Source organism: Trichechus manatus, unplaced genomic scaffold (assembly GCF_000243295.1).
Source record: "Trichechus manatus latirostris isolate Lorelei unplaced genomic scaffold, TriManLat1.0 scaffold00013, whole genome shotgun sequence".
Lineage (NCBI taxonomy): Eukaryota > Metazoa > Chordata > Mammalia > Sirenia > Trichechidae > Trichechus > Trichechus manatus.
In genome coordinates this window covers 2,830,341-2,854,613 of record NW_004443949.1, presented here as the reverse complement: position 1 = coordinate 2,854,613, position 24,273 = coordinate 2,830,341, and the positions used below count along the sequence as shown (strand labels likewise).

The 24,273-nt window shown below is 41.8% G+C and overlaps 1 protein-coding gene across 1 annotated transcript in view; it reads left to right on the top strand.

The window, feature by feature from the left end:
* Positions 1-19,508, top strand: part of GPC6 (glypican 6) — a 1,259,037-nt gene extending 1,239,529 nt beyond the window's left edge. Inside the window, exons 11-12 of the mRNA XM_012554142.2 lie at positions 13,104-13,240; positions 19,475-19,508. Of these exons, the coding sequence (XP_012409596.1) occupies positions 13,104-13,240; positions 19,475-19,508 (171 nt within the window). The remainder of the gene's footprint in view (positions 1-13,103; positions 13,241-19,474) is intronic.
* Positions 19,509-24,273: the final 4,765 nt, after the last annotated feature.

Here is a 24,273-nt window from a genome sequence, read left to right as displayed (position 1 = left end):
CAAAGGGGTAATCTTGATAGATTTTATCAAAGACACAGGACAATCATGGGGGCTTGTTATGAAGAAGTTTTAAGAAAATTAAAAACTGCATCAGTGAGAAAAAGGCCAGGAAAGTTGAGCCGAAGAATTTTTTTCCTTCACGACAATGCACCTGCTCATTCTTCGAGGGTAGCAAGAGTTGTCTATGAGAACTTGCTTGGGAAACCTTACTCCATCCGCCCTACAGCCTTGATCTTACCCCTTCAGACTTCTTTTTGTTCCCAAAACTCAAAGAACATTTAAAAGGAACACAATTTGAGTCCCTTGAGGACGCCAAAACTGCTGTTTTGACGTGGTGTAATTTGAAGAGTGAAGAATTCTTAGGGGAAGGGTTAGAGAGATGGAAATACCTCCTTCAGAAGTGTATAGATCAAGATGGAGGCTATATTGAGAAACAATAGCTTCACATTTTGATATTTTTGTTTAATAAAAATTTCCATGATTTTATAGCAATACTTTCCGACTTACCCTCATACAAGCTGGTCTCCAAAGCTGAGAGCAGAGAAAGAGAGAGAGAGCAAAGACTAGATAGACTCCAGGTCAGAAATTCATCGAAAGGAGAATTTACCAGGGAGTGAGATAGAGAAACACTGAGCCCACCCTCAGAATTTGAAGCGAGCTATTGGTTGCAAAGAAACAAAGCAAAGCAAGAGAAAAGGTTGAGGGCTCAGCCTCAGCACCAATTGCAGCAGGAGGAACAAGAACATGCCATGTGGCCAAGCCTTGTCCAATGAAGGCCTCCAGAAGTAATTTGTTTCGGGTCAGATCACAAACCGCATGTCCTCTTCAATTAAGCACTGATACTTGTCCTTGGAAATGTTTGGAGTCTAGGTGAGTATCTGTCAAGAATGCTATAGAAGCTTTGAGCCATGGGACCTCTGCTTAACTTCTAATTTCCATGTTTCAGTGATAAAACCTCTCCTTGAACCTATTTGTATTTTCATTCTTGATAAGTAGTGAATAGTGCCACAATTTAGATGGCCACTATGCAAAGTAATACTTGGATTCTGTATGCATTTCCACAGACCAAATATCTTCCTGTCCTTTTCTTTTCACTATTGAATTCAATAAATATTAGTTGAATCTCAGACTCCATCATCTCTCAAGGATATGTAGAATACTTACTCTACCTATTTGTTTAAAATGTGACACCATAGAGAATGAGGCACATTCAGAACATTAGATACAAACATGAAGATTTGAAAGTTTGTTGTAGTTTTCTTAAACCCTGCTGCAAAAAATCTGACCTGAACAGCATAGGATAACATTTCTTCCACTTTGAGGAGCAGCGTTTTGCCAGACAAGGACCACATCTGTATTTTTAGGGTCACACCTTAATATACTGTTATCCTCTAGCCAAGAAACTCCAAACCTGAATCCAGAGGGAATGACTCAGACTTTAAATTTTTCATCCAATTCCCAATCCCATGAGGAACTCCACAAAACCAAGCATTGTCTTTTTGAACTTGGAAAGGTTCTCTCACATCCTACTGGGTTTTTCATCCTTCTTATTTTGTCTGCAAAACACACGTGTGTTTGTCTCCTTGGGGAGCAATGTTACAAGTACCATACCACAGGGGAGAAAATAAGTCACGTTGTAGTGGAGTGGAACTTGTTACTGAATTCCCTGGAAAAGTATGGTAAGGCCGGAATGTGACACTGGTTTTATCATGTGTGATGACTAGGTGGACTGTGTGGGCAGTCTGTTCTTGGATTCGCTGACAAACTGGACTCCATAGAACCCAGCTGTCATCCCCAAGACTTATTTAGGAATTTCATGAAAGAAAACATGTTACAAGTGATTTCTCCACCAAGCATTACAGAACCTACCCAAACATAACACTCTCGTCAGAGACAAGCTGAGACCTAAGAAATAACACCAAAGAGCTCCACAAACTCAAAATGTATATAAAACCGACGTTCTTCTGAATACAAAAAAAAAAACAAAAAAACAAAAGATTGCCATCAAATCAACTCCAATTTATGGCGATTCCATGTGTGTCAGATTAGAACGGTGCTCCATAGGGTTTTCAATGGCAGATTTTTCAGAAGTAGAGTGCCAGACCTTTTTTCTGAGGCACCTCTGAGTGGAATCGAACTTCTCTACTGAATGTTGTTGTTGGTAGGTGTCGTCGAGTTGGTTCCGACTCATAGTGACTCTGTGTACAACAGAACAAAATGGTGCCCGATCCTGTGCCATCCTCACAGTTGTTGTTATGCTTGAGCCTATTGTTGCAGCCACTGTGTCAGTCCGTCTCATTGAGGGTCGTCTTCTTTTTCACTGACCCTCTACTTTACCAAGCATGATGTCCTTCTCCAGGGACTAATTCCTCCTGATAACAAGTCCAAAGTACGTGAGATGAAGTCTCGACACCCTCGCTTCCAAGGAGCATTCTGGCTGTACTTCTTCCAGGACAGATTTGTTCGTCCTTCTGGCAGTCCATGGTTTATTCAATATTCTTCACCAACATCATAATTCAAAATCATCAATTCTTCTTTGGTCTTCCTTATTCATTGTCCAGCTTTTGCATGCATCTCTACTAAATAGGGCCTGAAAGACATCATCAGAAGACATGGATTTGAGTCCTGGCTTCAACATAAGAGGAGCATGGACATTAGTATGTCTTCAGTTTCTTCCTTGAATTAAATGATGTTAGTAAGACCTACTTCCTCTCAGAGTATTAAGGAGACTTAATTTGTAGATACTTGGCCACATCAGAAGAATTAGTATTCCACTTGAGACTTAGGAATGTTAAATACTGTACTCCTGACTGTTTGTCTGTGTTTTCAAGTGAGTGAAGAAGTTGTGAACAGGTACATTCTCAGACATTTGTCTGATCACTGGAGGAGTATGTATGACTGGAATTCTGATGCAGGTTTACCCAGTGAATGGAATGACTTGGTGCTCTTAGAAGAGACCATTCCTCTCCAGAGTCAAGCTGAATGTGGTTACTTTCTCCGAAGCTGGATTATTAAACTCTCGGGTCATCAAAATAATATTTTATTCTGTGAATGTCCCTTAACTTGACCAGGTAAAATGGCCCTATCCATGAGGTAAAAACGAGGCTGCCTTCATTTCTTTAAACATATTGTTTTTCAAAACTAACAAATGGCCTCCAGCCTATAAAATATTCACATTGTAGGGTTTTTTTTCCTCCATATATATTATTTATTGTATAGTCCTTTAAATATTCATCATCTTTTTTTCTAAAGATATGGTATATATTATTTACATCTGGTTACATTATGTTTTCATACACATAAAATAGGCATCTGGGACTCTTTCTGAAGTCAGGAGCAGATAGTGCACTGGAGCCAGACGCACACAAGTAGCCAGTGAGGTGAATTCTGGGATGACTGACAGAGGACAGCAGGTAGCATCTCAAGTGACTGCCCAGGGAAGAGCCGGAGACAATGAAGGATCCAGGATAGAGAAGCTTTGGGCCACAGGGGGCTGAGAGGCAGGCAGGAGGGGCAAAGTCTCTTGGAGAAGAAGGTCAAATGTGCCCCATCAAAGAATCCACATAGGAGACAAAGTTAATGACGGACCTTTCTTCTGAGGCACCTCAGAGTGGACTCGAACTGAAACAGGTCACTTGTTTGGAAAACCAAAGGGAAGCTCCTAGAAACAGTATGTTTTCATAAGGGATATGAAGACAGTTTAAGATGGGATTCATTCCATTTTTAGTTAAATTCTCATGCTTTTTCCCCAAGCCAAGATTGCCTTTGAGGTCTCCAAGGCTCTTCCATCATTCCTGGGTAAATTACACCTGGAGTGACATTTAAGCTGACAGGAGACCAGAATCCTAATTAGAGGATTTGAAGGATCATCTGAGAGCCCCCTCTAGCTCAGGGGATAATCAGGTCAAGGTAAAGCTCTTTTTTTTTCCCCTGGAAGCCCTGACTGAATTTGCTCGTGAATTCCTTACTCTCCAAAGGAAAATCCAGAAGGCATCCGCTGGCAGATAATCGATCATTTTTAAAATCGTTCTTCCCCGGTAGATAATCAGCAATGCTGTTCATGTATTTATTCATTCAACAGATATTTATGAAGCATTCAGTACACACAAAACGTTGTTTACCAAGTTTCGGGCTGTGGAACAGATATTCCCTGAAAGTCAGGAACCCCCAGGCGTTCCTTAGCAAAATGAGCAGCTGAAGGCCAAAGTAGAAGCTAAAGCAATGGCTTCCGCATGGATGAAACCATTCTTTTCTTGGAGGTGAAAACTTGAGAGGAGATGATGCTTTTGGTTGTTGTTATTTTTAATCCCCCTGGATATAAATTAGTAATTATCTAGCTTCCTGATTGTTCCCATGGCAGAACTCAGCAGCCATAGGACAGCAAATACAAACAAAGCTGTATTTGCTTGGGAGGGAATATTCTGTTCCTCAGAAAGGAAATTTCCAGACAAATTGATGTCAGTGGTCCCATAGATCTTTGCTTACCCCTGATTGTGATGCTTGCTCTCTGCTTACCCCACTAGACAGTGAAGCTATGGACTACGTAGTATTAAGGGCAACGACTATGTACTATTTATATTTGTATCCCCAGAATGTAGCATAAGATTTGATCTATACAAGGCACATAATAAGTGTTTAATGAATTAATTCAAGCAACCAAAGCTTTTTTTGTTTAACCAATGTATTGGAACCTTTTCTAGTAATACACTTGCCTGCCTTATTAAATGAATTTCATTCAATTTGATTGAATTTTTGCTTGCTAAGCCACTTACGCAAACAAACTATATATATTGTGTCTGTGCTACATACCAGTAATCTCCAAACTTTTTTCGTCTCCCACACCTATCAGTAAAAAATACAAGATAATACATTCTTATGTATTTAAATTATTTATGCATATATTATACATAAACCTGTTGCCTTCAAGTCGATTCCTACTCATAGCGACCCTATAGGACGGAGTAGAAATGTCCCAAGGGTCTCCAAGGAGCAGCTGGTAGGTTTGAACTGCTGACCTTTTGGTTAGCAGACATAGCTCTTAACCACTGTGCCACCAGGGTTCCAACTTATATATAAGCACTGCTGAAATAATATATTCTGTACCTTATGAAATATAGGGAAAAGTAGAAACTTTTCAAGGGCGAGAGAAAGATAAAACAAAGGATCTTTATTATGTTAGTTTGTAATGTGGCAGATGTACCACTTGCCATTTTTCACTTGTGTTTACATTGTTTGAAATGAAAGAACCCCAAAGTTACTGTGCAAAAGTCATTTTAACTCACTAGTCAACTTAAACACGTTGCCATCGAGTTGATTGTAACTCATAGAGACCCTGTAAGTCCGAGGAGAACTGCCCCATAGGGTTTCCAAGTAGCAGCTGGTGGATTTGAACTGCTGACCTTTTGGTTAGCAGCCAAATGCTTAACGAGTAAGTCACCAGGGCCCAATCTACTTAATAAAGTTAGTTAAAACCAGATCATGTAATCCATTAATCCATGTAACGAGCACATATGAACTGTGATCTAGTCAGTACACCCACAGCAAGTGACTGAGCCATTGCCGGCCCCTTCTCCCTGTGGAAGTCTCACTCTTTCCATAGGACTAACTGCGAGGCATATCAATTGGTAGGTTACATATTTGTTGTTGGTGTTGTTAGCTGCCGTTGAGTCATGTACAACAGAACAAAATGCTGCCCAGTCCTGTGCCATCCTCATGTTGGGTGGGTGGATCTGATCCTTGTGATCTATAGGGTTGTCATTGACTAATTTTCAGAAGTAGATCGCCAGGCCTTTCTTCCTAGTCCATCTTAGTCTGAAAGCTCCAGTGACAACTGTTCATCATCACAGCAACACACAAGCCTCCACTGACGGACAGGTAGTGGCTTCCCATGAGGGACGTTGGCCGGGAATCAAACCTCGGTCTCCTACATGGAAGGTGAAAATTCTACCACTGAACTACCATTGCCCCATTGCTTAAATATTGATAAATCTTACTTTCTCTTATATTTTTATATTTAATAAATAAGAATTAGACATTCTAATGTTTTCTTCCTGAATCGTGTTGAATCATTTTGCATACCACCAAGGGTGCACACACACACATACCCATCTACCCAAAGCTTGCTTTGGAGACCATGGCTTATAGCCAATGGCTCTATTAAGCCTCACGGTTAAGAATAAAAGTCTGAAGTCTATATTTGAATTTGAATCTCATCTCTACCATTTATTAGATTTGTGGTGAGTTTTTTTGCCTCTCTAAGCACCCGTTCCCAACTGAAAAATGCTTTTGATGATAATAGTTCAGCATGTGAGAGTCTTAACTCAAGGAAGCCTTGCGGTTATCCCTTAATTACTGTGAGAACCGATCTCTGGCTGCCCTGTGTCAAATTGAGAAAGATGCTCAAATGAGCCCAACTGCAAAGGCTGCTTTCTCCAATTTTTAATTTTTTTAACTTTTTCAAATAATACTGAAAGATGTGAAAAAAAATAGTAAAACGAACATCCATATACCCATCATATAGATTCAAAAATGGTTGACTTTCTCACCATTTTCAAGGAAGTAGAAGACATCATGATATTTTACCCCAAAATACCTCAGCACGGGTCTTTTAAGAACAAGGCAATTTCCTATGCAACCACAGTCACACTCAAGATCATACTTATGAAAATTAACAGTAATTCAATACTACCATCTAATATTAGTCTGTATTCAACATTCCCCAATTACCTCAAAAATGTCCCTTAAAGCTAGAACCTACCCCCAAATCCAGAATCCAGTTAAGGTCACATACAGCATTTGTTGTTATGCTTCTGGAGTTTTGTTTATTGTTTTTGTTTTCGTCTTTTAACTTTTGAAGAGTCCAGGCAAATTGTTTTGTATAATATACCACACTTTTTTTTTTAACAGCTTTATTGAACTATAATTCACACACCATACAATTTACCTATTTAAACTGTACAGTTTACTGTGTTTTAGTTTATTCACAGAGCTGTGCAACCATCATTTACAATTAATTTTAGAACATTTTCATCACCCTAAAAAGAAACTGGTATCCTTTAGCAGTCACCCCTATTCTCCCCACCTCGCCTCCACCCAGCTCTCCATGTGTCTGTGGATTGCTTATTCAGGACATCTTTTATGAATCAAATCATGCATTATGTGGTCCTTTGTAACTGGCTTCTTTTACTTAACATGACGGTTCCAAGGTTCACCCATGTTGTAGCATGTATCGGCATGTCATCCCTTTCTATTGCTTGATAATATTCCACTGCATGGATATAACATATTTTATTTTTATCCATTTATCAATTGTTGGGCATTTGAGTTGTTTCCACATAATGTTGCTTTGAGCATTCATGTACAAGTTTCATGTGGATACGGGTTTTCGTTTCTATTGAATATTTCATACTCTTGATATGTTTGATTATTTATTTGTGGTTTTTGTACTCTATTCCTTGATCCCCAGTATTTCCTGCAATCTGAAAGTTGTTAAGTCAGAGGCCTGCTGAGATTCAGATTAAATATTTGGGTACGATTACTTCTTAAGTGTGGTTTTCAGACACCAATGTTTGGATAGTCCTTCTTTCTGCTCTTGTATTTGGAAATCATGTCACCTCGTCAGCTTCCTTCCACTTTCATCTAACTTTACACACATTCTGTGAAGGTGGGCATTAGAACAGTGCCACCATCTTCCTACAGAGTCAAGCATTCATGGACCTTTTGGCAGGCCTTAAACTAAGAGTAAGGACTGGCAGCACAAACAGTTAAGCCTTTAGCTGCTAACCAAAAGGTTGGCGGTTCAAACCGACCCAGTGGCTCTGTAGGAGAAAGACCTGGCGATCTGCTCCCATAAAAATTACAACCAAGAAAACCCTAGGAGGCAGCTCTGCTCTGTCACATGAGGTTGCGTTGAGTCATAATCAACTCCATGGCACCCAATAAAAACAACAAGCCAAGTGTGTATGTCTCCACTGAAGCCAGTAGTTGAAATCGTCAGAAATCAGAACAGAGTCCAATAGGTTCTAAAACATAACTCGTGTTTTCCCTGAAGACCCAACGGTACGCATTTGAATCAGATTCCTGTGGTACAACAGGCTGTTGATTAACTCTCGGGATCTATCAATAGCATATATGAAAATTATCTAATACTTAGATATCAGTAATACTGGACAAATGGTAAAAATCACTGCAAGTACTGGAGAGAGTTCGCCTGTCCTAGCATAGCTCATCTGGGAAGCAGAGAAGGGAAATGCTATAAATTTCATATTTGATCCCAGTCTTCTTTGTCATCAGGTTTGCATTATTAATGAAGGAGGTCTCACTTGTGAGTGCCAGTAATATATTTGTACTGGGTGCTTGTTAACATAAAGCTTAGCTTACTGTTGGTGCACTTAAGTTTCCAGAAAAAAAAAAAATCTTACGTCTGGAGCTGCAGGAAAGCAGTTACATATATTACTCAGAAATAAAAATAAAATGACAAAATATTTCTAAATGGTGTCAGAATTGAAAAACTTTCTTTTTTTTTTTTTTTCAAGTGCCAATGAAATTATTGTTTTGATTAAGGTTATTAACAAGGAAAAATAAAAAATAAAACCTTCCAAAAGTGGTTATTATATGTTAGAGTGTAAATGCAAGTATGAAAAACTTTCTTGATGCTGAAAAATAAACTGCGATCACTCAGACACACTTTCGAACCAAAGGCATGTTCATTTCCGGGGGCTAACAATGTCCGTTTTTTCAGCTGTCTGCATCACCATCCCGGTTGAGAGGTGAATTGGCCAGTGTTTCCGTGCAGGATGTTAAAATGGCATTTACATCTTTTGCGGCTCCTATGCTGTTATCTCCTTCAATTGCGCATTGAAAACTCCCCACACCCTGCTACTGAAATGCCGTTGGGAACATGTGCTGATTTTAAAATGTGCTGTGGTAAACAATTGCCAGTGGCTCCTCAGTTAGACAAATACATCTCCACAATCTCTTCGTCCCCCTTTTGGGACGAAGAGCACACATTATTGTGACCCTGACTACATAATGTTTCTATATTACCTACTACCTTGTTGTAGAATGCAACAGTTATGTCCATTTTCTCAACCAACGTTTACTGATCACCCATTCAATGCTGGAAGTCCCTGGGTGGTACAGTTAAGAGCTCAGCTGCTAACTGAAAGGTTGGCTCTTCAGAAGAAGGGCCTGGCAATCTACTTCCAAAAAATCAGCCACTGAAAGCCTTATGGAGTGTTCTACTCTGACCCACATGCAGTTGCCACGAGTCAGAATCAATACAACAGCAACTGGTTTGGGTTTTTTTTATCCTATGATGGGACCTGGTTTGCCTAGGACTTTCTTGGTTTTAGCACTGAAAGTTCAGTGCCCTGGAATACCCTCCAAAACCAAAAAAACCTGTTGCCATCGAGTAGATTCCGACTCATTGCAACCCTATTGGACAGAGTACAACTGCCCCATAGGGTTCTCAAGGAGTGTCTGGTGGATTTGAACTGCTGACCTTTTGGTTCTCAGCCAAGCTCTTAACCACTGGGCCACCAGGGCTTCCTGTTCTCCTCAGCCTGGAAGAATTCTTCAGCCTTTCCTCGTCTTTTGTGACTAACACTTGTGAAGCATACAGGCCAGTTGTTTTTAGAATGTCCTTGACTTTGGGTTTGTCTGACGTGTCCTCATGATTAGATTCGTGCTGTACATGTTCGGCATGTAAGTCATGTTATGTGGTTCTTGGTGCATCCCATCAAGAGGCACACACTATCAATTTGTCCGTTATTGGTAATGACAACTTTAATCAATTGGTTAAGGTGGGGGTCTGCCAAGTTTGTGCACTGTAAAATTACCAATTTTCCTTTTGTAATTAACAAGTAATCTGTAAGGAGATACTTTGAGATTATGTAAATATCCTGTTCCTCATCAAACTTTTACCCAACGAGTTTAGCATTCATTGATGATTCTTGCTGGGATCAATTATTACAATGATGACTGCAGAGTGGTGATTTTTCTAACTCTGTCATTCTTTCAATATTTGTTAGTTTGTGTTTGAAGATGATTTTTTTTTTTTTAATAATTGATAAAGAGACAAGGTACCTAAATCTAGAACTGGATAGAAATGACCAGCATATCTTTAAAAAATATACATACATATATATATAACAATACGTACATATATATATATAAAACAAACAACCTACACACACATTTATGCCAGGAATGGTGAGCAGAAAAAAGACTACCTCTTTCACTACACACTCCCACTTGTGGATTGAATTATGTCTTCCAACTATGTGTGTCAACTTGGCTAGGCCATGATTCTCAGTATTGTGTGATTGTCCACCATTTTGTCATCTGATGTGATTTTCCAAAGTGTTATAAATCCTACCTCTATGATGTTAATGAGATGGGATTAAAGGCCCTTATGTTAACGAGGCAATACTCAATCTACAAGATTAGCTTTTGTCTTAAATCAATCTCTGTAGAGATACAAAAGAGAGAAGCAAGCAGAGAGACAGGGCGACTTCATACCACCACGAAACAAGAGCCAGGAGAACAGCACATACTTTGGACCCAGGGTCCCTGCGCTGAAAAGCTCCTTGACCAGGGAAGATTGATGACAAGGACCTTCCCCCAGAGCCGACAGAGAGAGAAAGCTTCTCCCTGGAGCTGGCACCCTGAATTTGGACTTCTAGCCTTCTAGACTGCAAGAGAATGAATTTCCCGTTGTTAGAGCCACCCATTTGTGGTATTTCTGTTATAGCAGCATGAGATGACTAAGACATCCCCTTACCCAGTGAGATGGGCTGGAAGGAGAGCCAGCAAGGCAGCCTTGGGGCCAAGGTCAGCAGGAACCGGTCATTCAGAGAGTGTAGATTTCAAGCCACCCTAAACCTTTCCTCTGTATAAGCTAGTTCTTGGAATATTATTACTCTTGGGTTTTTTTTTTACCCTCTAAAAAAAAAGTAACATCACCTTCTTTGACAATTTGCGCCAGGTTCTCAGATTCAGCATTCTGGTCATCTTCTGCACTTTATAGGTGAGCAGACCTTTCGAATGACTGAAGCCTCTGTCATCAGCAGAATCACAGATAAGTGAGGGCCAAAACTGTACAATTCTGGAACTACTGAGAAGCATGACTAGGGACAAAAGAAAATATCAGAGGTCTTTTATATCTCTGTGCTCACTCATAAACCTGATGAGCAAACCCATTGTTGTCGAGTCAATTCTGACTCATAGCGACCCTATAGGACAGAGTAGAATGGCCCCATAGGATTTCCAAGGAGTGCCTGATAGATTCTAACGCCAACTTCTTGGTTAGCAGTTGAGCTCTTAACCACTGTGCCACTAGGGCTCCAAACCTAATGAGAGACGTTTGAAAATTTCTCTCCAATCTGTCTTCCATGCACAACAAACACAGAAAACTTTGGAAATATCGCATTGATGAAGGGTAGGGTTGCACAGGCCATTATTGTAATTGCCATCGATGAGTTTTACACCTGTAAAAAGTTGAATTGGTAAAAGTTGTGTGATAGATATATTTACAGCAACAACAAAACAACAGCAAAAAAAAGAGTAGCTGCTGAGACTGCTTATGTACAACTAGAACCTCATGGGATTTGGTTTCTTGCTTTGGAGGTTTAGGGTCATGGTTTCATGGGACATCCCAGTTAGTTGGCCCAATAACATATTTAGTGCTTCTGTTCTACCTCATAGTTCATTGTGCAGGCACAACAATTCGTCTCTATTTTCCTAGAACAATAGAGGAAGAAGGCGAGTCAGGAATAGGAGGAGGATATGGAATGTGTGGCTAATTGCCTCCATGAACAACTGCCTCCTTTGCCATGAGACCAAAAGAACTGGATGGTGCCTGGCTACCATTAGTGAACATGTTGATCAAAGATCTTATGAAAAAATCCTGATCAAAAGGGGGAAAATGCACAAGAGAATTTCAAATTCTCATGGACTCCAGACATCCTAAAGCCATGAAGATTGCGTGAACCCCTGAAACTCTTCCCCTGAGATAATCTTTACACCTTACACCAAAAATATCCCCTGAAGTCTTAAAACCAAAAATTCAGACTCAAAGTGACCCTATAGGACAGAGTAGAACTGCCCTATTGGGTTTCCAAGACTGTAATCTTTACAGGAACAGACTGCCGCATATTTCTCTTGCGGGGCTGCTGGTTAGCTGCCCAGTGCTTTAACCACTGCACCACCAGTGCTCCTACACCAAACAATAGTTTAGCTTAACTAGTAAAAAATGTCTGCCTTGAGCATTATGCTCTTTTAAGAACTATCTACATGGGATCAAATGGACAACAGCAACTTGAAAGATTAGATAGGAACCTTAGGGGGCAGTGAATTTATGTTAATGAGGGAAGAACAACTCAGAAAAGGAGAGTGAGAGTGGTTGCACAACTCAAAGAATGTCATCAATGTCTCTGAATTGTCCCTGAAGAAACTGTTGGATTGGTGTATGTTTTGCTGTGTAGATTCTCAACAACAACAGCAAAATAAATAAAATTATTAAAAAGAATGGTTTTTCTCTTTCTGGTGCCTGGGATGTTTAAGTGGGTTTGGTTTACTGCTTGCAATCCAAGTGTGTGCAGTATGGGTTTATCAGTTGTACGAGAGCAGAGGTTACAGCAGCTGAATTTAGTGACAATATTCATTTCTTGCAGAAGCGAGTAGACCACTGGGGAAAGTGTTGTATCTCTTGGTGCATTTATCTGACAGCCAGGCAATGAACACTAAAGAATGTATTCCAAGTATTTGAGATAGGGACTCCCAGAGGGAGAGGAGCTCGAAGCCAAGTTAGTTGCTTCATGAGTTTTTAATTCAAAGGCTAGAAGGGCAGAAAAGATGGAAAACAGAAAGCCAATTACCTGAGAACCCTCTGCCAGGAGCTACAGGAAGACTGAGTGGGGCGGAAGAGAGACTTGCCTGGGCAATAAAGTCCGTAGCACTGTGTCTGTCCCTTAAAGCTGATGAAGAGTTTGTGCTTGTCATACCACAGGTTCTTTAAAGTTCACCCTCATTACGTCCTTGTGTAGAAAGGGGTGACAACCTTGAGGAGAATATTCACTCCCTTTCCTTGGTTTCTTGGTCAGGTCGCAGACATAAAAGAGAAGCTGAAGCTCTCTAAAAAGGTCTGGTCGGCTTTACCCTACACCATCTGCAAGGATGAGAGCGTGACAGCGGGCACGTCGAACGAAGAGGAATGCTGGAACGGGCACAGCAAAGCCAGGTGAGGCGGGGCTCGCGGTTCACATGGACAGGGCACTGCACATCTAGTCTTGGAAGACTCTCCTGGCACAACTCTGCAGACCTGTTTATGGAAAAAGCAACGGAGGGTGGAGGGGCAAGTCGTCACTTAGCGACAGCTGTTCAGAGTGACAGGTTTGATGGGCGCCAGGGAGCACTTACTCTCAAGGTGCCATTAAGTGTGGAATCCTCGTTCTGCATGCCTCGCCTCTGGATGAGGACAGAGGGCTGGTGACAGATGCCAGGCTGTAGACATTCTGAGATCTCAAAGAGCCCTTTTATGTTCGCTTAATGACTCTAAGATACTGGAGCTATTTTTATCCATAGTTAAATTTGCACAGCTTTTTTTTTCTTTTCCATCACAAGTTAAAGCAGGAAATGAAAATTCAATTATAATTTTGCTCCACCATCAGAGGAAAAAATGCGGCCGAAGTGTTCACTGGAAGGGTAAAATGACTGAGAGAGCACTGGGGAAGGGTTGTAATGGGCCCTGTGCCTTGCGAAGCCCCATCGGAATCTCCTGATGAGAGATGGCTCTGTTTTTCTTCCTTCTGCTCTGCTGACCAATGGTGCAGTGAGTTGGTATGGAATTTCTGCAGTTCTTGATGCAGCCTAGGAGTGGGGTTGGCCTGGTTTTCATAGGGTGGAGAAGGTGGATGGGGGAACTGGTTGGGAGTTGGCATGCAGGGCAGGACACCAGGCGAGGAGTCTGCCTGAGCCCTCATCGGCAGGGTTGTAGGTGGATAGAGCAGCTGGTAAATTGGACTCAAGGAATCTTTGGGGATTGGCCAACAGGTGGAGAAGCTAAGAGGGAAGTCTGTTCTGGGGCCTTATTGGGAAATTTCCATTGTTTGAACCAGCTGCAATCAAAAGGGAACAAGGCAGTACATGGATGTTAAGTTCGGTAGGAACTGCAGAAGTTAAGTAGGGGGTGCAAGTGAGAGCTCATTAGGTATTATTTCTTAATGTGGAGTTGCATTTTTTAGCATCTGTTGGTAGTGATACTAGGAAGAGCTTAGCAAGGTGAAAATAAGACAGCTACAGAAAAAGCTGTAATCATTTCACGTTGTCCCAAAATATCAATATCCAACTTTTAGCTCTCGAAGGTATGGAAGGAAATTCCTGATATTAACAACATGCCACTCAAAAGTACTTAGTTACCAGTGTCTGGTCTTTTAGGAAGGACACTTAGGCCAGCAAAGTCAGCTGTAAATGAACAATATCTAGGAATCGTTCCAGGAATGTGTCTTGGAATTGTTGTTCTAGGAATGTGTCTTTTCCTAATGACTGTACAGAAAGACCTTGTAAAGAGGATCTCCAGATGGCCTCATGAATAAAGTGGTTGATACCGAAGGCTGCACCATTGCCCATGTGTGTTTACCTTTCAGACCTGTCTAAAATGAAGGCTGTGTTTGGAACTGCATTCCCATGGATAGTTGCACAGGTTGCTGGGTATTGTTATATACATACTTCAGTTATTACAAAAGCAAATATAAAGAATTGCACAGGGTGAGGATTTGGGGGAGGGTAGCACACCCCATCAAGAAGATGAATGGGGAAGATAAGGACCATTCAAGTTAGAGCCAGAGAAGATCAGGATGATCTAGCCAACTTCTTCATTGGGTAGGTTTAAGAGTTAGTCCAAGATTACTCAGTTAACAAAGATGAAAGCTGAGAGTCTCTCAAATCCTAGCCCGGTGTTCTTTTTACTGTAATGCTCTGCCTCTAAACAAATGACGAAAAAATATGGCCACCAAGCAGCCTTTACGGAAAGGGCTGGTGAACTGCTTCCATAAAGATTACAGCCAAGAACACCCTACTGAATTGTTCTACTTTGTAACACGTTGGGATCGCCATGAGTCAGAATCAACTCGACCGGCAATGAGTTTGATTTTTTTTTTTACCCAGGTTGTTGTTGTTACTCTTAGATGCCATCGAGTAGTACTGACTCATAGCGACCCGATGTACAACAGAAGGAAACACTGCCTGGTCCTGCGCCATCCTCACAATCATTGTTATGCTTCAGCCCATTGTTACAGCCACTGTGTCAATCCATTTCGTTGAGGGTCTTCCTCTTTTTCGCTGACCGTGTACTTTATCAAGCATGACGTCCTTCTCCAGGGGCTGAGCCCTGCTGATAACATGTCCAAAATATGTGAGACGTAGTCTCGCCATCCTCCCAGGTTAGGAGACCTGAATAAAACAGAGCCTTAGCTCTATAAAAGATTTAGTGGATCTGCTTTAGTTTGTTCATTCCATCAGTCCATCAGCAATATTGTTAAGCAGCCCCTCTGTCAAAGCTCTGAGAATTAAGCGCTATAAGATGGCAATGCGTTTAACACGTGCAAAGGCACGGTGGCTGGACAAAGTATGGTGATCTGGAAACTTCAAGTACTAGACAGCTGGACTGTAAGTTTGGGAAGCGGCCACAGAAATGGAGACACGACTGGATTAGTATCATGGATCAGATTTGAATTTTATCCTGAGTTCAATGAGAAGTCATTGGAGGATTTTATGTAGGTGAGAGAAATGATCAGGTTAATGCAATAAAATTATTTGCAGGGGTATTCTGCAAGATCATTAAATACAGTGAATCTTTTATTATGTAGTAAGTATGTTGTTAAAAAAGATGAGGTTGTTGAATATTTTTGACTTAAATTATGTTCACATTGAAAAATTATAATTTCATAGTTTATTTTAGCTCCTTTTTCATTATTCTTCCACTGGAAGTGAATCTGAATATTATAAGTTTATTTTTAATAGCATAGTAAGAACGGATGACGACTTCTTAAGTTTAATGGAAGCTTTCTTTCCACTCAAATATTAATTGATCTAGAAACACATGCCTAAGTGCATGAAAGAAGTTCTTCATTTAAAGAAATTTTACTGAATTATTTTGTAAGTTGAAGAATCCTTTTGTAATGCTGCTATTTTTTTTTTCTACTTTCAAAGTATAGATTTTCAGATGACAGATCTTAAATGTTTAGGAATGCTTGTAAAAAAAAAAAAAGAAAATATAGTCAGATTATTCTTATCACCCATGTGAAATAAAAGAACTAGAACGTTTATTTAAAAAAACTAGTGGAAGTGTTAATGGATATGTAACAGACAGGCTTATTAACACTAGCAGAGATTTGTCCTGATCTGGAGTTTATAAACCCAAGCCTGAAGGATGAGGTCACCAATAAATCAGGCGTTTTCTCTCTTTCTGTTTTATTTGTCAGACTCCCGCACCCACTTTCTTCTCTTCAGACCCACCCTGCAGCCCTTTTGAGTATTTGATCAGGCTTTTCTTCCATCACCCACATTTTTTCTGATTATTTTCTGAATCTTACCCCACAGCTCTTTACATATTTCCTTGATTCAGAAACATACTAACTTTGCATTTGAACATTTCTGGAATCAAAATGACTCTTACAGTGGGTATGTACATCTACTGCGGTGATTATCTTGTTTTCCCAAAAAGCTGTTGCTAATGGCACCTGTCGAAACCCATGCTGACTTGAAATTGAGAGAACAAGATACACAGAGATGTGGCTGGTATGGCGGCCATGGGTTGGAAGCTGCTGTGTTGAGAGCGAGGGTGTGTGTCCGCTTGGATATGAACTCACCCCCAGCCCCTCACCCACCCTCACCCCACGTCAGCAGATCTCACTCTGCCCTGTAGCTAAGCAGGCCTGGAGACAGGAAGCGCGTTAGGAGAGGGAGACGTTTGCCCATTGATGGGTGGGAATTGTGGTGTGCCCCGGGACCCGATTACATTCATTCCGACTGCAAGACCAGGTGGTCCGGAGACCCTCTCCCCTCCTTCCCCTCTCTTTCCAACCTCCTGAGACAGTGTGAGGATCAAGGAGATAATATCTATGAACTCTCGAAAAATGCTTCTCCAGCTTTAACGTGCAGGCTACACTTTGCAGGATCTTGTTAAAATGCTGATTCTGATTCACTGAGTTTGAAGTGGGGCTAGAGATTCTGCATTTCTAGGGGACGCGGTTGTTGCTGGTTCAGGGACCGCACTTGGAGTTGCAAGGTGCTAAGGCAGGATTGCCAGATTTAACAAATAAAAATATAGGATACCAAGCGTGACATACTTTTACTAAAAAGTGTGTTTGTTACTTATCTGAAATCCCACTTTAGCTGGGTTTCCTATATTTTATCCGGCAACTCTAAGGCCCTATTAAGATGTAAGATATTCTCTTTTTCAGTTCATACATAAGCCTCGGGGAGCATGTTATAATTTTTTGTTTTCTCTTTGCTTTCACGGATACCCTTGATGTTTCCTTTAATGGAGCTTTGCTAATATTAAACACAACCGAAGCAGTAGGGGAGATAACATGATTCAGTAGTGGTTAAGAGTTCAGCTGCTAACCAAAAGGTCCGCAGTTCGAATCCACCAGGTGCTCCTTGGAAACCCTATGGGGCAGTTCTACTCTGTCCCATAGGGTCGCTATGAGTAGGAATCGACTAGATGGCAATGGGGTTTTTTTGTTTGTTTGTTTTTTGTTTTTTCACTGTGGATAGCCAGGGAAGATAGGCAAAGGTGAAGTCATCTCAGCAACAAACTGTTTAGGCTTCACGTGTGCCTCAGGAGAGAATTTTGATATCGTCCATACAGACCTCTGGTCTCAAACGGGGGATGCCATTGTTTGGCCAAGGATGAGATGAATACTCAGAATCATTGGTCAGTAATTGATTCAATTCATACTCCAAATCCCATCCTAGTTATCAGAAGGGCTAACTGAGGATTTTCCTCCGCGTTTACCAGAGTGTCTGTCAAAGAAGGAAGGCAGCCTTGGAAGCGTTTTCTGTGCATTTTCAGGAGAAAAGAGCTTGGAAGTGCAGCTTCCATTCTTGCCATTTCTCACTCACCTCAGCATCTTAGGTGGGAAGTGGAAGAAGACGCGGCAGCATTTTGACTTGACTCAGACAAATAGGAGTTGAAAGGAAGCTAGTAAGTAATGGAGGAAAATCGATAACAATCTAGAAGGCCCAGGGAAAAAAAATCAAAGACTCGTGGTGCAGCTTACAAATCTAGGCCTCCTCAAGATGCCGGCGTCAACCGAGAGAGACTAGGAGGATGTTTGCAGCCATTCGTCATTCCTGGGAAGGGCGTCCTGGGCAGCCAGGTGGCCGGAATGAGCTGTCGGTGAGGGAGCTGGGGAAGAATGATGAGATGGGCGGCAGGAAAGCATAGACTTGGAAGGAAATAAAACTTTTCTACGGTTAGCATACAAAGATTAGAACTTTGTCTGGTAGCAGCCGAAGAGGGAAAAGAGCCCTGATGGCGTTCACGGAGGCTTCTGCCTTTTCGCTCACAGAGAGGCACATTCTGCTTTTCTCAGGACGTTTGTTGTTAGCTATCACAGAGTGGGCCCCCGACTTACGGCGACCCCGCGTACCGTGCTGCTCTGCCCTGTCCCATCTTCATGATTGGATTGGACCATTGCGATCGGTAGAGTTTTCATTGGCTGATTTTCAGAAGTAGATTGCCACGCCTTTCTTCCTAGTCCCTCTTAGACTTGAAGCTGCCCTGAAACTTGGTCAGCAATAGGCAACCCTCCACTGACAGATGGTGACTCGTATAAAGAGGATTGACCAGAATCGACCCTGGTCGCCTGCGTGGGGCACAAAATCTAGCGCTGAACCACCAGTACCTCGTTCTTTAGGACGCAGCCGTATCAAACTCTATCTTCTGTAGCTTTCTTGCGGATTGCTTTCTCTTCACGGAGTTCCTTTTTCTAAACTCAGAGAGGTTGAAAAGGAAAAGTGAGTATGGGAGAGAACAGGGTGGGGCTGGAAGAAGGCAAATGAAAGCCGATCCGAGAGTCCAGCCCCACCGGCACACCGGGTGTGTGACAGGGCATAAAATATTTCAGAGTCTTCGAGGCCTCTTGAGTCAGTCATTTCCAGACCTCTCCCCTTCCCCTCTAAAACTCTGAATACAGCCTTCCACCTTTGCCTCTTGTAAGGTGGCGTAAACAGTCTGCCCTCGAATGATAACCTAAAAGTTGGCAGTTCAAACCCACCCAGTGATACTGCAGAAGAAAGGCCTGGCAATCAGATTCTGAAAGGTCACAGCCTTAAAAACTCTGTAGAGCAGTTCTACTCTGCACACATGGGGTCACCATGGTCAGAATCTGCTGGACAGCAACCAACAGTAACAACAACAAAGGCAGGATTTAGCTCTCAATCTGTCCTTTGTTTAAAACGCCTTCAGGGAGACGGTGATCAAGGAGCTGGCTGAGGATTAATTGGATCCATTGGAAACAGAGCTTTTTCAGGGAGCCTCTTCTGTATTTCAAGCCAGCTGATCCTCACAGAAATAACTGTGTCCCTAAGGCCAGGAGGTAAATACAGTAAATTGAAAGAAATAGGAAAAGTAGAAAAATCTAGAAAGTAGATCAAGCACTCTCCCAAGTCACAGAGGGGATTGACTAACCAAGGAAAATAGCAAGACATGACTGGATAAGTCTGAGCAGATGGAAGAAGGGCGAAAGGATGCATTGTGATGAGAAATCTGTCAACGAGAGTGACTCGGCAGGATCGGGCAGGATAATATTGCTTTACTCTGATTGGGGAAATAGGTCCCAAAGCAAGTCAGCTACAGTTTAAAGAACTGTCAAATGTTCAATATAGACCAGGCCCTGCTGGTGTGCCCATTTAGTCTCGTATACATGGTTGAGCGATGTGTATTATTGCTTGTTTTATGGGCCTAAGACACTTCCACTTTTGCTGGAGATAAGGGTTATGCAAAGAGACCAAACACAATTGCCAACAAAATAAATGGCCTCGTGAGGTCCTGGGCTCCCACTGATTCCTCCAGGTGCACTCCCGACATCAGGGACATCCATGAATTTAGCCTCAGGCTCTCCCTCTCGAGTGGCAGAGTAGCCAATGTATTTATTTTTTTATTGTGGTAAATATATATAACATAAAATTTGCCATCTTAACCATTTTATGTGTGCAATTCAGTGACATGAATTATATTCACCATGTTGTGGAAACCTCCCCCCATCCATTTCAAAAAATGTTTTAATCATCCCAAACAATATCCACACTCAATACCCCTAAGAAATACCTCCCCCTTCTCACCTTTCCCTTATAAGTGAGATCATATATTTGTCCTTTTATGTCTGACGTTTCACTTAGCATAATGTTTTCCAGGTTCATCCATGTTGTAGCATGTAGCAGAATTTCGTTTCCCTTTGCGGCTGAGTAATATTCCATTGTCTGTATATACCACCTTTTGTTTATCTATTCATCGGTTGATGGAATTTTGTGTTGTTTCTACTTTTTGGCTATTGTGAACAATGAACATTGAACTGCAGTGAACATTGGTTTACAAGTATCTGTTTGAATCCTTGCTTTCGGTTCTTTTGGGCATATACACCTAGAAGTGGGATTGCGGGGTCATATGGTAATACTGTTTAACTTCTGAAGAACAGCCGAGTTGTTTTCCACGCGGTCTGCACCAGTTTACACTCCCGCCAGCAATGCATTTGTTACTGTTGGTAGTTGACATGGAGTGGATTCCAGCTCATGGAGAGCTCATGTGACCCCATATGTGCAAAGTAGAACTGCTCCATAGGGTTTTCAAGGCTGTGACCTTTCAGGAGCAAATCGGCAGGCACCTCTGCGTGGGTTCGAACCACCAAACTTTAAGGCTACTGGTTGGGCGCTTAACCTTTTGTGCCACCCAAGCACTCTTCCAGCAATGCAGAAGTGTTCCAGTTTCTCCACATCCTCTCCAACACTTGTTATTGCCTTTTTTTTTTCCTTCAAATAATAGCCATCCTAGTGTGGGTAAAGTGATATCTCATTGTGGTTTTGATTTGCATTTCCTTAATGACTAATGGGAATCCCCAGGGGGTGCAAATGGTTAAGGTGCATGGCTGCTAACCAAAAGATTGGAGGTTCAAATCCACCCAGAGGCTCCCCAGAAGAAAGGCCTGGAGTCTACTTCCGAAAAATCAGCCACTGAAAGCCCTGTGGAAGACAGTTCTACTTTGACGCACGCGGGGCCTCCATGAATCAGAATCAACTTGACAGTAATGACTCATGATGTTGAGCATCTTTTCACGTGCTTATTGGCCATTTGTATATCTCCCTTGGAGAAATGTCTATTCAAGTGCTTTGTCTATTTTTTAATTGGGTAGTTTGTCTTTTTCTTGATGCCAGTTTCTTTTTCAACTGTGTTTTAAGTTTCCACTTTGTTTCTAAAGTTGCCCTTTGAATACACCAAAAGGAGAAAAGGTTTTTGAGGACACAGGTGCATTGCTGCTTGTTTTTATTGTAAGCGGCTGAGCATCAGTAGGCACAGTTAGAAGCTGGGTTTACTTGGCAGTCTCTTATTGTTCGTGGATGTTCAGACTCCCAGGGGTAGCATTCCCAGGCACGCTATCACAGTCAGCTTCTGATAAATGAGTCTCGGCTAGCCGTGCAGTGTGCACAGCGTATGAAAGAAACGAGCCCACCTCTGACTCAGCAGAGGGACATCTGCGGGAGTCATTTTCCGAAACGCAGAAGAGCCACGCCAGAACTGGCGGTCACCTTGCAGCCCCTTTCAATCCCAGCATCAGCGAAGTGCAATAGCATGCACCTGCGATTATGTATTCCAGTGGGCTTTAGCAATTAGGTCGAGCTCATGGCGCCTAGCACATATAATTACCTGTCAATAACAGTCAACCCAATGTCATATTTTACAAGTTATATCCAGAAGACAATCTCCGAGCCTAACAAGAATTTATTTACATATCAAATATGGTAAAAGGCAGGACAAAAGTTATGCTTCACTGCAAAAATAAAGAGATATAATTTCATGACTTTTCTTTTAATTCCTATGAGGACGTTTTCGAGGGCAGTAAATACTGTGATGTTTCATGGAAAGGAATTTGCGATGCACTCTGTGTGTTTTATTGTTCATTATTTAGTGAACATGAAGTTGATTTTGTTCAAGATATGGATGAAGACATGGCACTTATTCTGGGGACCTCTGATTTACAATGAGTAAACCAATTCATACACAAATATATCATGTGGAAGATTTAATACCTGAAAGGGGGCTTAAATATAAAGCTTCTCTGTGTGTTTCTATTTCTTCATTTGGAGGCTGGTGGATAGAACTTTTGGTTCCCAGAATTGGAAAATGATTTGCAGGAAGGGTAAGAATTTTAAGCATAAGTATATTATATTAGACTGTGTAAATAGAAATGACAAAATAAAAGATTTTTTTAAGCTTTCAAGCAATGATAACAGATGCAGTGAGCAAATAATAATTGCAGTTAGGCAGGGCAGCCACCAGCCTCTAGGATGCCTGTATTGGATGGTGATTCCCCGAGGTCCACTCTTCACCACCTCCCCGGCCCACCTTGGCCTGTGTCCTGAAGGAGAGCCTCTTCAGACTGTATTACCTGGGCTCATTGGCCTGTGTCCTGAAGGAGAGCCTCTACAGACTGTATTACCTGGGCTCCTTTACCCTCTGGCTTCCAGTTGGGTTCAGCCAATGGGAGGCAGCAGCTGGAGGTCAGAAGGAGGAAGGAGAGAGGCCAGGATCTCATTCTCCCAGCTCTCTCCCTGAAGGACGTTGACTTGGCAGTTGCTGTGTCCTTTACCTCTTCTCTGTGGTTTTAGCCCTACTGGGTTCTGGTAACAGCTTCCTTCCCTTGCTCCCACCTGCTGTTCCACCCTTGCTGGTTTCCTTTAATCTTGTCTGAAGTCCACTGCCATCGAGTCTATTCCAACTCGTAGCGACCCTGTAGGACAGAGGAGAACTGCCCCATAGGGTTTCTAAGGCTGTAATCTTTACGGAAGCAGACTGCCACATCATTCTCCCATGGAGCGGCTGGTGGGTTAGAACCGCCGACCTTTTGGTTAGCAGCCGAGGACTTAGCCACTGTGCCACTAGGTCTCCTTATAAGATGCATGCAGGGAGTAGATTCTCTAAGGAGAGGGGAATCCCTTGAAGGGAGTTTTGCTGCATAAGAAAGTAGAGGCTGAATGGAGGTGGTCTTTGATGGCTAAGCTACAAAGCGTAAACTATAATTTAGGATCGGCCAGGCAGTGTGGTACAGCGTTTGAACACGTGAGTTCTGGAGCTAGGCTTCCTGGGCTTAATTTATGGTTTTGCCATCTATTAGCCTGTGACTTTGGGCAGTTACTTTTTCTTGCTAAGCCTTGGTTTTCTATTTTGTAAAATGGAGATAAAATTATACCTACCTCATAGATTTACCAGCAAACGCAGTTAAAAATGCTTGTAAAGTCTACAATGCAGATGAACCTTAAAACATGGTGCTGAGTGAGACAGGTCTGTCACGTACGGATTGTATGATTTCATCTACATGATCTGTCTAGGATGGGCAAGTGTATAGAGACCAACATTTATTAGTGGTTCTCAGGGGTAGGTGGAGGGAGGGGAAAAAGGGATTCATTGCTTAAGGGATACTGAGCTTCTGTCAAAGGTGATGGGGAAATTTGGAAACAGATGATGACAATAGTTGAACAACACGATAGACATAAGTAATGTCATTGAATTGTACAGGTGAAGAATGATGAAATGGCAAATGATTTGTTATGTATTTACCACAATTTAAAAAATGAAAAAAAAAATTTTAATGTATGTCAAGTGCTTAGCACAGTGCCTGGCATTTAGTTAGTGCTCAGTGGGCTTTAGCTATTAACATTGAAAGTTTTTAAACAGAAGAGTAACAGGATGAAAGCACTATTTAATGGCGATGGATTAGACAACGTGTTGCAGGGTGCACTAGAAAGGAAAGCAGAAGGCAGGGAAGTCAACTTGAGGCTGCTGTGTCATCTATACTCCAGGGAGGGACATAGAGGAAGCAGGTGTGAGAATCTTCATGAGAAGAAGAGTAAGAAGACTGGAAAATTGACAGGTCATGAGTGTGAGAAGGAGTCCGAGAGGGTTCCAAGCACTTTTCTAAGATTGTTAGCCTCCACTGGTATAAATAAACCGAGGTGGCTTAGGCAGTTGACGTTGAAGGACTGACAATTTTTTTT